Source organism: Coenobita brevimanus, chromosome 19, assembly GCF_032717465.1.
Source record: "Coenobita brevimanus isolate Jiangsu-jjx chromosome 19, ASM3271746v2, whole genome shotgun sequence".
Taxonomy (NCBI): domain Eukaryota; kingdom Metazoa; phylum Arthropoda; class Malacostraca; order Decapoda; family Coenobitidae; genus Coenobita; species Coenobita brevimanus.
This window is the reverse complement of record NC_136972.1, coordinates 28048341-28060624: the sequence shown is the minus strand read 5'-3', so window position 1 is coordinate 28060624 and position 12284 is coordinate 28048341. Positions and strand designations below refer to the sequence as shown.

The window sequence follows — 12284 nt, the reverse complement described above, 5'->3', positions numbered from 1 at the left end:
AGGTAAGTTGGGATAGAAATGCATAGGATAGTTTAGGTTAGGAATTATTTGTGTCAATTTAGGCTACAGAGTTCTAGAATTACTCTGCTAACTACTGACCAGCGAAATGACACTCATGGTGAATATAGATCTAGTGTTTCTCCCACTATAACTACACCATCTGTCTCTATCCCCTCTTTTATATGGTTAGGTTAGGTTAGTTTAGCTTAGTTTAGCTGTGTTTCCTTCATCTATGACCGTCCACGTCACCTTCCTTCATATATGCTTTCCTGTGTCTATATATGGGTCTGTTTCCTCTCCCTCTCACTCTACCTTCCTTCCTCCCTCCCTCCCTCGCTCCCACTCGTCCTTTTCTCCCACTTCACCTCCAACACTCCTCTCGCTCTGCCTTCACTTTATTTTCCCTACTCCCACTACACCTCCCTCTCGCTCCTTCCTTTCCTTTGTGTCCCTTCATCTCTACCTCCCCTGTTCTCTCTCTCTCTCTCGCCCTTCAACTCAACCTTCCTCCTTTCACGCATTCCTTCCTCTGCCACCCTCCATGCTTCCCCTGCTTCCTTTATTTATGCATCCGGCTCTGGCCATAGACTTGATGGCCCGTTCCCCGAGGCCCAGCAATCCTTCTATGTGCCACAAAGCTTTACATGTAACCTGTCCCACCTTGCTATGCCCCTTTTAAGCTCTCCTCCATTATATCTTCATCTTTGCTGTCTCCTTCCCTCGTACATTATGCCTCTCCTCATTCATGCTCTTCCCTCCCCCCGTTGTCAGTGGATGCCCCTTTCCGGCTATGCCCCCACTCCTTCCCATGTCTCTTAATAATACCCGTCCGAGTCATGCCCCCTTCTAGGTATGCACCCCTTCCTAGATATGTCAAAACAATGCTGCTTCGTACGATATGCCTCTGAATCTTCGCTCTTCCTTTTCCTGCTATATTCCTACCTTCCTGCTATGTATGCCCCTTCCTAGCTATGCCCCATCTGACTATCTGCCCTTCTTAGCTATGTCTCATCTAGCCATGCCTCCTCCTAGCCATGCCCCTTCCTGGTCATGCCACCTCTAGCTATCTCCTCCTCCTAGCGATGCCTCCTCCAGTGATCTCCCCATCTTAGCCATGTCCCCTCTTGCAATGTATGCCCCTCTCTAGCTATGCCCCGCCTAGGTATGCCCCTCCCTAAGCCTCCTGAGCTTCTCCATGAGTATCTGAACCCTGAGTTGATGCTCCTGCTGCCTGCTGTGCCTCTCCTGGTGCAGCAGGGCCAACTCTGCCTCCAGTAGCCGCAACCTCGCCGCACCCTCCTCTCGCAGCTGCGTCATCCTGGCTCTGAGGGCGACACCATCACGTTAGTTAGGTTAGTTTTGTTTTGTTTAGTTTGGTTAGGTTTGGTTTGTTTAATATGGTTAGGTTAGGTTAAGTTTGATTTAGTTAGGTTAGGTTTGATCTGGTTAGGCTTGCCTAGAATTGGCTTGGTTTGGTTTGGTTTGGTTTAGTTTGATGTGGCAGATTAACATGGTATGTAGCCAGAAGGGAGGCCCACACCCTGGTCTAAGCTAATCACTGAAGACTTTTTAGGCGAGAGTAACCAATCACTCACACCGTTGTGGCATTATGTAAGCAATTAACGTCAATCAGTCTTTATGGTCAGAAGGAACACAGGTGGCTGGAGCGTCTTTAACTACTGGTTCCCTCCTGACGTCGTAAATGGTCTCCTAGGTCACAGGAAGTTATTTTTGTTGAGTCACTTGATGGGAACACTAAATTAAATGAGTGGATGGCACGTGCCCTACCTACCATAATAATAAAATAATAATACCAAGAGATGCCTCACCTGTGGTATTCCCTCTCCCTCTCCTCAGCTTGTGAACACGCGCCCACCACACCATTGGCATAGCAGTGGTGTGGTGGTGGCCTGGCGTCGTAGGCAACGCGACTGGAGGGGTAGGTGGGTTGACTGGAGTGGTAGCTGGGGTAGGAAGTCCCGAGTGTGATCCTGTCCTCGTCGTCCTCGTGACTGAGCCTGGGAGAGGTGCAAGAGGTAGTCTCGAGTTTAATGCCGTCCTCGTGGTTGAGTCTCGGGGAGGCGCTGCTACAAGAATCCAGCTGGGTCTCGACTGGAAGTGGACTCGGTGGACCTTCCTCTGTAGAAGATGATGATGAAAGCTGACAATTATGCCTACTGATTGTTTTAGGGTCATTTAACCAGGCAAGAAAGTTCTTAATAAGCCCAATCATCCCCCAAAATACGAAGAAGACGGTCTATATCTGAGAAGCCCGGATAGGAAACTGGTTCTGTGTCAAAGTCAAAATACCGAGTTGGTGCATAGGCTGTTTCACTTCCAGGCCCCTTTTTTATGCCTATCGACTGAGGGTTATTATTATTATTATTATTATTATTATTATTATTATTATTATTACTGTTGTTGTTATTATCATTATCATTATTCTTATTATTATTATTTTACTGGCTACCGACCACAAGAACAGCGGCCGGGGTCATGAAAACACACTTTGTTATTTTTTATCAATTTTGTCTCCTATTGTGTGTAGGTTTTAAACATATCAGCAATAATCATACGTATATATTTTAACAACGACCACACTAAACAAAATTTACTGGCTTCAACAGTGTGTACAAGGACTCAAAAAAAAGAAAAAAAAAAAGTGCTAAGACTCTAACATCGCTAAACCTAACAAACAAATCGCTATCTTACACTAGGAGCTAAAGAGATAAGTAGCTAAACAGAACTGAATATTCACAGGGGATGGGGGGTATTGAGGCAGGCTGTTTTTCTTACGGTTCAATCTCCCTTTTCTGTTCCGAGAAAACTGAGATTCACGAGGGTAACTGAAGTGTCAGAGTACGGGAAACAAAAGCTAAAAGGGGAATGATTCGATTGCAAGGGTTAAGAGCTTCGGGGTTTCATCATGTACAGACTCATAGTTAATTTTAAACCGTTTTGTCTCAGTCACCAGTCTCAAGCCTCTCCAGTCTCAAGGCCATCGACTTGAATAACATGGTGGAGCTTCTGAGATGTGAGGATGGGTGGAGAGGTATACGAGTGAAGGGTGTGTGAGTTGGGGAGAGGACACCCTGATGGCGAAAGACAGAATGACATGGAGGTGATTTGTCTATGGCCACCCCTACCGAGAATTAAGGCGTCAGAAGATAAATACAGAATGACTGACAGATATACACAATGAATTTCATGTATTTTTATTACCCCCATATTCTTTGCAACTTGGAACAAATTTATAACGCTGAATACTCTCTCTCTCTCTCTCTCTCTCTCTCTCTCTCTCTCTCTCTCTCTCTCTCTCTCACCTGTATTGGAGTTGACATAAAGATCAGGTGATGGTGAAGAGGTATACTGAGTGACCGTGCTACTCCTTCTGGCTGCTGCTGCCCCTGCTTCTGCTGACAGTGCCTCCTGCTCCTGCTTAATCGCCTCCAGGAGTGGTGTCAGGAGGCTCTCTGCTGCTCCTCTCTCCTCTTCCTCCTCCTCCTCCTCCTCCTCTTTCTCCACTTCTTCCTCCCGCCCTCTCCTCTTCCTCCTCACCACCTCCACCTCCCGCCCTTCAGCCTGTTGCAAAGTGGGGAACATGTACAGTACTTAACGTAACTAAATCACAAATAAATCAAATACATAAGTACGTTAATCAATAAATAAATAAACAGGTGAGTCCTTTGCTGTAATTTGTTTCAACGTTAACTTTACGAATCTCGAGACATTTCATCATCGCTGTATTGTTATTTTGTACGTATATCGCAATAATATATAAAAACTTCCTTTCCTTTGACAGTTTCACAGACCCTGAGTTGTTTTTAATCACTGTTCCCCATCAGTATCATCTATGAAACTCGGATTAATGCAAAAAAAATTACCTCCTCTAGTACACCTCTACGGATCACAAAGAAACAGATGGATAGATATAGATTCAGATATACATGAACAGATAGACAGACTGAGATAGGTGTATAGATAGATAGATAGAGATAGATATGATAGATAAATTGACAGAATTACTGTCTGATAGATACATAGATAGCTAGATGGATGGATACAGATTGAGATGCAGAGATAGACTGACTGACTGAATGATTAACTTATAGACAGATGGACAGATACAGAAGACCAATAAATACAGAAAGACATAAATTTTCACCACCGTAATCTAACTATTCAGAATTAGCTACGTAAAGTGTTCATGCAAAGTTGAACAAAAACAATCAGGTGTTCTTGCACATCCCTCACCTGTTCTCTGCGTCCTCTCTTCTTGGCTCTGAACTTCTCGTCTCGCCAAAGAACCTGCAGAGAGACAGAGGTGTGAGAGTGGGTGTGGTGATGGCGTTTTGACATAAATAAAAACCCATTCTATTTTTCCTTTTTTTTTCACTCATTTGCTCCCGCTTTTCTAGCCTCTTTTTATCCTGTTTCTATCTCCTTTCTTTCTCTCTTTCTTCTCGTTCTTGTTCTTCTGTTTGTCTGTCTCTGTTTTTATGTCTGCCTGTCTGTTTGTTTGTCTACTCTGTCTATAGGTCTTGTCCGTCTGTCTGTCTGTCTGTCTCTCTCTCTCAAAACCAACATCTCCAATAAACCCCTGCTACACACAGAACACATAACATCTCTACACTAAAAAATTTTACGTTCTGTACTCTGTCAACTTTAACTTGGAACAAATGCAAAATGACTAACAATGTATTAACACTAGAAGATGGTGCTAGTCACGAAGAAGCGCTATGGAATGGATGCAGAGTTGTAGCAAAGTCTTATTCTTCCACTGACTTGTAAGGAGAGGTAGACACTAGAATATGATGCTAGTCACAAAGAAGTGCTATGGAGAGGGAGCAGAGCCGTAGCAGTCTTATTTGATACAGAAATATAACAAGAGATTAGCACAAAAACATGGAACTAGTCACGAAGAAGTGCTATGGTGAGAATGCAGAGTCGTGGTGTAGTCTTCTGGAGTTGAGCTATGAGAAATAAGCTGAAAAGGGACGAAAATACTGATCAAATTAAGGTGGACGAACACTCCATATCCCTCTCACTCTAACTTGGCCTAAAATTGTCATCTCTCCACCTTGAATGCTAGTTAAGGCAACAGATTAACACTGGAATATGATGCTAGTCACGAAAAAGTGCTGTGGAAAAGATGCAAGGCTGCTGTATCGTCTTTGTCTGCCAATGAGCTACGTGAAATAAGCTGCAATAGGACGAACTCTGGGCCAAGTTACTGTGAAAAGGGTATAGTAACTTTGTGCATGGTAATTCGCGAATGTTCATGTTTAATTTATACACATACTGATAGTGTGTACAATGTGAAGATACCGTGGGACAGTTTCGGCCCGACTTGGATCCTTTCCCGGTGCTCTAGAAGTAGCCTATACCCTTTTAACTCTAACTTGGCCTAAAACTGCCATCTCTCCATTGCTGAGCCGAAGCGTGGGATTAACACTAGATTATAGTGTCTGTCAAGAAGAAGTGCTGTGGAAATAATGTAAAGCCGTACCGGTAGCATTTTTTTTTTTCCCAAGCAACCGAGTTACGTGACTTAAACTACGAAAGGACGAAAACCCGGGCCAAGTTAAGGTGACAAGAATATGATCACGAATAAGTTCTATGGAAAGACTAGAGAAGCAGCACTGTCCTTTCTCTGCCACTGAGCTACGTGAACAAAGCTACGAAAGGAGGAAAATCTGGATCATGTTTATTTCTTTCGGTATAAAACGTGACATAAACTTCAAAAGGACGAAAATATGGATCAAGTCTCTTTCTGCCACTGAGCTATGTGAAATATACTACAATATACACACTAAACGGGTACGCTACAAAATCCGTCTATCTATCTATTGCCAGACGCCTTAATCCCGTAAGGTGTGGCCACAAACAGATCACCTCCATGTCGCCCTGTCCCCCACCATTTCACTGACCTGCTCCCAGCTCACACCCCCCTCTCTCATGTACGGTACCCTCTCCACCCCATCCCTCTATCTCATCTACAAAATAAAATAAAACTATAAAAGGACACAAATATGGGCCAAGTTTATTTCTGTCACCAGGCCACGTAAAATACAATACAGAAGTACGAACATCTGGACTAAGTTAAAGTGAAAGAACTGTATCGTACCTGCAGTTGTCGCCTGGTGCGCGGGAAAACGTTGGGCTGATTGTTGTACTCTGCCAGCAAGTTGTTCCACGCTTCTCTGCAAGGTTAGCACTGAGATGAGACTTTCTATACTCCCAATACTCTAACTTGGCCTAAATTTGCCCGTATGTAAGCTGCTGAATGATATTATGATGGTAGTGAAGAATGCGTAAAGGTTGGTGGGTCTATGAGTGAGTGATTTAAGATCAGTGTTGGCGTGAGACATTGTTGTGTGATATCCCTACGGCTGTTCAATAAATAAATATATGTAAATAAATAACTAAATAAATATATAGGGTGTGACACAGATAAAAGCACGACTCATGGAGAGAGGGATGGCGTTGGTAATGAAAGGTGAAGGGTGGGTATATCTCAAATCTAATGTATGCAGATGATGCAGTGTTGCTTGCAAAAAGTGGACAAGAGCTTGGTAGACTGGTGCAGATTTTTTTCCGTTGTCTGTGAGCGCCGTGCCTCGAAGGTAAATGTAGATAAGAATAAAGTGGTGGTTGTTGCGAGAGAAGATGATTCCCAGTGGGTGTTACAGTGAATGGTGAAAGACATAATTTTGTGAGAGAATTTACGTAGCTGGGTGCAGTGTTAGAAAAGAGAGGTAAATATGCAAAAGAAGTGGAAAGTTGAGTGGCACAGGGAAGGAACGTGGCTGGTGCTATGAAGGTCTTGATAATTGCAGGTGTGGTGTGGCGGTTGTAAGAGGTTTGCATGAAGGAATTTTAGTTCTCACTCTATCATACTTGCGCAAGACTGCGGTGTAGCATGCAAATGAAAAGTCAGAAATACGAGTAAGAGCAGTGGGAATGGGGCTCTTGAGTGCGATGAGTAGATAAGAAATAATGTGAATCCTAAAAGATGTGGAGTGAGGTAGTCTGTGGACGCCAAAACAGAGGAGTGTGCATAAATGGCATGGGCATGTGGAGAGATTGGAAACGAATATATTGGTGAAAAGCGAATATCTGAGAGAATCTGAAAATGAGAGGAGACGTGGTAGGCCTAGAGGAAGGTGGATAGATACGGTAAGTGAGTGTGTGAGGATGAGAGTTGTAGGAGCTAACCAGGCAAGGGAACTGACAAGAGATCGAGTGGTTGGATGAATTTCCTTCTGGCAGAGTGTATGACCAGGGTTTGGCACTCCTTTTTAACTTCAAAGTGGTTGACTTTTTTTTTTATTTTACCTATCAAATGGAGCCAGGATTCCGGGGGCTTGAATAGTGAGTGAATGAGGGTGTGGCTCATTCAGTTGGGTTAGTACCTTTTTTTTTTTTTTTTTCCCTGGCTCGCTGGATTCTACCTCACCCCTCCTTTGGGTGGGAGAGGAGGTCTGGATGAGGGAGATGATAATGATGATAATGATGATGATGATGGTATTATTATTATTATTATTATTATTATTAATGCTGTTGTTAATGTGTGTGTGTGTGTGTGTGTGTGTGTGTGTGATACTATAAGAGAGAAAGAGAGAGGGGGGGGGATGGAATGACGCGGGAAGAACCTAATTATACAGGTACAGTACGGTACCACCTAAATCTCAAGACACCTGTTTACCACCTAAGGCGAGTTGATGACTGGAACTATGAATGGTCTGTTAACGCAGTCTAGCACAACACGTAATTCCTATCAGTCATCAGCTGGGTGCCGCCATTAGCACTTTCTCTAGCAGTACCGGAATTATTGTGGCTGTTTGGTCCATGGGCGAGAAAATCCGAGCCGTGAGAAGCCGATGCCTAAATTGTAACACGCCAGGTACTCTAATACAATGTGTGTGGCCGAAGGAACTACATGCAGACAAGGGTGGCAGGCGTGATCCAGTCAGTAGTTATGTAATGAGGCCTTTCTGCAACCGATAAGTGATGGTGGGTGGTGATTCAGAGTCCAGCCCACAGGAATACGTGATGTGACCGGAGTGAAGTGTGTTGTTAGTTGTTTGCCATGGATGTTGTGAGGGATATCCGGCATTTCAGACTTGCTACAATCCCAGACAATGGCGCGATACTCCTACACTTCTCTTAAGAAACTAATCCCCTGTTACACTCAGTTTGATCTGTTGTAAGTATTGATGTTTTCCAACTGGCTGATGGTATGTTATTTGGTGTTACTTATTTTAATATGTTTTTGTCAGTTTTCTCCTGAGCTATGTTCCTGCCCTATTTTTCATTGTGTGTCTTGAAAGCTGTAACAGTGTTGCTTGAATAATTAATTCTGCACGAGTGGACAGATGGGCATACAGTAATACTCTAATGTGCAAAATAAATCGCTAAATAAGATGAGGTACGAATTCTCCACGAAACCACTTACAATATGAGAGGTTCCATTAACCCTCTTTTGGTCGGAACAACTCAGGCATTGCAATTCAGCTCTTATTCTCGTCTGATAAGGAAGCTTCCTAACCTCTCTTCCTTAGCGTTTTATTTTTGGATATGGCTGGCCAGTATCTTTTTGTACGTTATTTATGCAGAGTATGGCGATGTTGGAATGATTTATATAAGGACAAAGATGTACTAAATAAAATAAATCGCGTAGGGAAGGTGTTAGGGAGCTTCCTCAACCGAAGAGAATACGGGACCGCACTTATAAAACTTACATCATAGTTAGGTGAGTGTCTGAAATGTGAGGCTTTAAGAGCAGTTCATCATAAAGTGGAGACTTTGTTAGGTCGCGATCATAAGCTGCTGAGATAGCTGTTTGCTGTATGTAGCACTTACGAGTTTTGAAAACTGAAGAAAAAATACCAAAAAAAAAAAAAAAAAAAAAAAAAAGCAGAAAGAAGAAGCATCAAAAAATCTAAAATTACTACGATATTTTTTAATGTTTTCGGCGAAAAGTCAACTGATTAATGTCTAAGTTTTGGGAATTATTTATTTACCATTTTGTTTTACTGTGGACGAAGACATGTTGCCTCATCACATCATACTGTAAACAAACAACGCCACCGCTACCAGCAGCATAGAGAATTTCAACAGCACGATAGAGAAACGCACAAATGGTCGTCACCGCTACAAAGTTGCATTTTTCCAGTAGCAAGGTAATGCAACGTTAAAAAAAACTTTCATTTCTGGCGTGAGAGCCATGTTTCTTGCCTTTGGTCTTGTTAGGGTCTCTCGCACCAAATCTGTCACAAAAATAATGCCTGCACGGTCCAAGCGGTATCTCTCTACCATTTCTGCATCACGTAACTTATTAAGCACATCTTTCCTGTCACGAGAACGTCTTGGTTGACGGTGGCGAATTTGTTGTTGTGGTGCAGCAGCCATGTTTAACGTTATGATCATGTCATCAGTCGCGTCCTAAGCGATATACCAACTCGGGAGGTGTCTTTATCTATGAATGGTTAGGTCGAACATCAGGAGTTATAACTCGCTCCCGTGAATTTAGGACAGACTTTCGCCGTATGATAGTGTTTTATAAGTACGGGGCCAGGTGTTTTTAATTAGCTGAGGTTAATCACTAGAGCCTGTGAGCTAAAACTGAAAACATTAACCTTTTTATGGACACAATAACCCTAGTATCAGTTCTAGCAGGTACCAGATGATTTAATTGCCCCGAGAGTGAGTCACAGGAGCTTATGCTAACCCATTGACAATTACAAGTCTCCCCTAAGCTAAATGAAACAGTCAAGATGTTGCAACGTTGATACAAAAGACGTCAGTGTAGTGAATATACAATCAGCGTCAAATGATCCGTCGCCTTTCCTGCTTTTCTCTCCATGCGCTATGACAGTCCTTCCATCCCGCGGCAAGTGACACTGACTTTATTGATTTTATTTAGCTGTTGGTCGGTGTCGTCATTGTCGGCTGCTGCGTTAACCACAATGATTTTCATGGCTCGTGGAGAAAGGCAGGAGAGGCGAGAGGACTTTTGATGACTATACAGTAAATTGTGAACTGCTAAAACGGTAAGTACCTGGATATGTCTGAAAAATATTACTACAATAATTGCATACTACTAGTCACGTGAATAACTTAAGTAAAAAAAAAAAAAGTAGGGCGGTAGAGAAAGGCGACTTCAAGTGGTTTCAGGGTTATAAACAGGTGGCTCAACTAACTGTCTGGATGTCTGAACACCCTCCAACTACTACCCTATCTCCCAAAAGGAAGGTGGACTGAAGGAGAGGGGCAGCTTACGCCGAGTTCACGAGCCTAGGACAGTAACAACGTATACATAATTTAACAGTTAAAGATACATGTGCGGGTTCACGTTGGCTTGGGACACTTCACTGTCCTTCATTCTAAGCGATTTTTTAGATGCAGGAGCGTCTCTACCTGCAACCCGATCAGTCAGTCCAATAAGAGTAGGCTACTCACACGCAAGGTGGTTCATTCTCGAAGATCTACATGGTACTTCACTAAAGCTCCCTAAAGATTTTCATAACCGTTAGTTTCACAATCGAAGGCTCATAGAGAGCCATCGATTGTAAAGCACGTGCATGTGAAAATCCTTAGGGAACCCCAGTAAAGCACCATGTAAACCTTCGCTACTGAATCTCGTGAATGTGAAAATTCTTAGGGAACCTCAGTAAAATACTATATATATATATATATATATATATATACTGAGGCTCTAAGGATTTCCACATGCAAGGTAGTTTCCTATCGCAAAGTTGCATGTTGTTCAGCATCTAACTTGTATTTCTGTATTTATTTGCAAATTATACGTTCATAACTGTCTTGCATGTTATATAAACTATTTTAATATTGGCAGATTTGCCTCGATAATATTTAAGAGGATATTAAGGTGCTGTTAAGGAAAATTAGTCGCTGAGAGAAGAGTGTTATGAAATCGCCAAAGCCACTAAAATACAACCCATAATTTCACACGTATAATCTGACCTGGAATAATCTTGTTAGAATTAGCGTTAGGATCGTAGCAACGATGTCCAAGTTGGAGGAGCATTACACTACATTACACCACCATTACACTATATTACAAACTCTATTACAGGAGTAGGAAATAGTGATGTGGGGCTCCATTACTAAATATATAGTGTTAGCTGGCACTGCCGTATGTATTCTGGGAGTCAAAATGTCATACAGATAAATGTAGATGAGCTAAAATGTAATAAATTTAATACAAAGATATATATACTGAGGAGAAACTGAAAGACTGTCATACAGCAGAGAAGGGGGGAAATCTATCTGCAGCTGAGCACGAGAGACAGAGAGGGAGAAAGAGAGACAGGGGAGGGGGGTGGGGGTAGACAAAGCCAACCTCACAGTGTCGGGTGAAGCTCGCTTATCGTTGATCACCCCAGCATAGCGGCTGAGCACGGAGTAGAACACCTCCTTCTCGTACTTGGTGAAATTACGAGACCTCTGCCTCTTGTTGGGCCTCCCTGCCTCCTGCCTAGCCCCTCGTGGCTCCATTTTCTGCCTTAAGCAGTGGTGAGGCAGTGAAACGGGAAGATAGTGCGTCAGAAGTTGAACGTTATTTATAAACACTTATTTTCTAACTCATTCTTCTATTGTTTTCTGCCTTAGGTATGGGGTAAGTAGAGTTGAGGCTGAATTATAAAGATGCTTTTTTTTCAAAATAAGTTATTTTCAAAAACCTGCCAAATTACTACATATACTGCCTTTCTATGCCTTCTGCCAATCACCCTGTGTGTCCATTTTCTGGCTAGCCCTTCACTACGAGGACGACTTTTTTGGGGGAGGCTATCTTCTCACGAATTTTAAGTTATTCAGGTTTGGAGATGATTTTCGAGCTTGAGAGGTTACGCACTGGCTTTTTCAGCTGTTCACTAGAACCGATCTATCCACTTTTGATTATAATCGTCTGGTAGTAAACAAAAAATGAAAAGGTCGCCCTTTTAGTTAAGGTTAATATTATTTCCTAACTGCTGAACTGCAAAAACTACGGATATATTAGTAAAGGCAGCTGACTTTCTATGCTTGCGATATCATTCCTCGTCTCATTTTCTGCTTTAAGATAGGGCAAGAACTCGAAGAAACTTTTCTTATCAGAGTTAAGTGATGGGCGATTCAAAACTGTCCTCAGTCACTGCCTTCTAGGTCTTACTTTTCTTCGTCTCACTATTTTCTGCCTTGGGGGAGGGGAAGGTATGTGTGAGGCAGAAATATTGTTGTTAAAATCTAAGTGAACTAGGTGGTAACGTAGCTCGGAA

General features: G+C 42.6%; 1 protein-coding gene across 1 annotated transcript; it reads right to left on the bottom strand.

Annotated features, from left to right (window-relative positions):
* Positions 1-1158: 1158 nt before the first annotated feature.
* LOC145391729 (uncharacterized) lies at positions 1159-11523 on the bottom strand. The gene is made up of 6 exons (XM_080266264.1): positions 11369-11523; positions 6128-6203; positions 4255-4308; positions 3324-3483; positions 1830-2139; positions 1159-1324 (listed from the first exon to the last, which is right to left on the bottom strand). The coding sequence occupies exons 1-6, from the start codon at positions 11521-11523 to the stop codon at positions 1159-1161; spliced, it is 921 nt and encodes a 306-aa protein (XP_080122390.1).
* Between the last annotated feature and the right edge of the window lie 761 nt (positions 11524-12284).

What these genes read in the sequence shown, in the direction of transcription:
- LOC145391729 (XM_080266264.1), bottom strand. Translation starts at nt 11,523, where the DNA reads ATGGAGCCACGAGGGGCTAGGCAGGAGGCAGGGAGGCCCAACAAGAGG. An exon ending in AGAGAGGACGCAGAGAACAG is followed by an intron (nt 3,484 to 4,254) that starts GTGAGGGATGTG and finishes GAAGAGGAGAGA; the next exon opens with GGAGCAGCAGAGAGCCTCCT. An exon ending in TTATGTCAACTCCAATACAG is followed by an intron (nt 2,140 to 3,323) that starts GTGAGAGAGAGA and finishes CATCTTCTACAG; the next exon opens with AGGAAGGTCCACCGAGTCCA.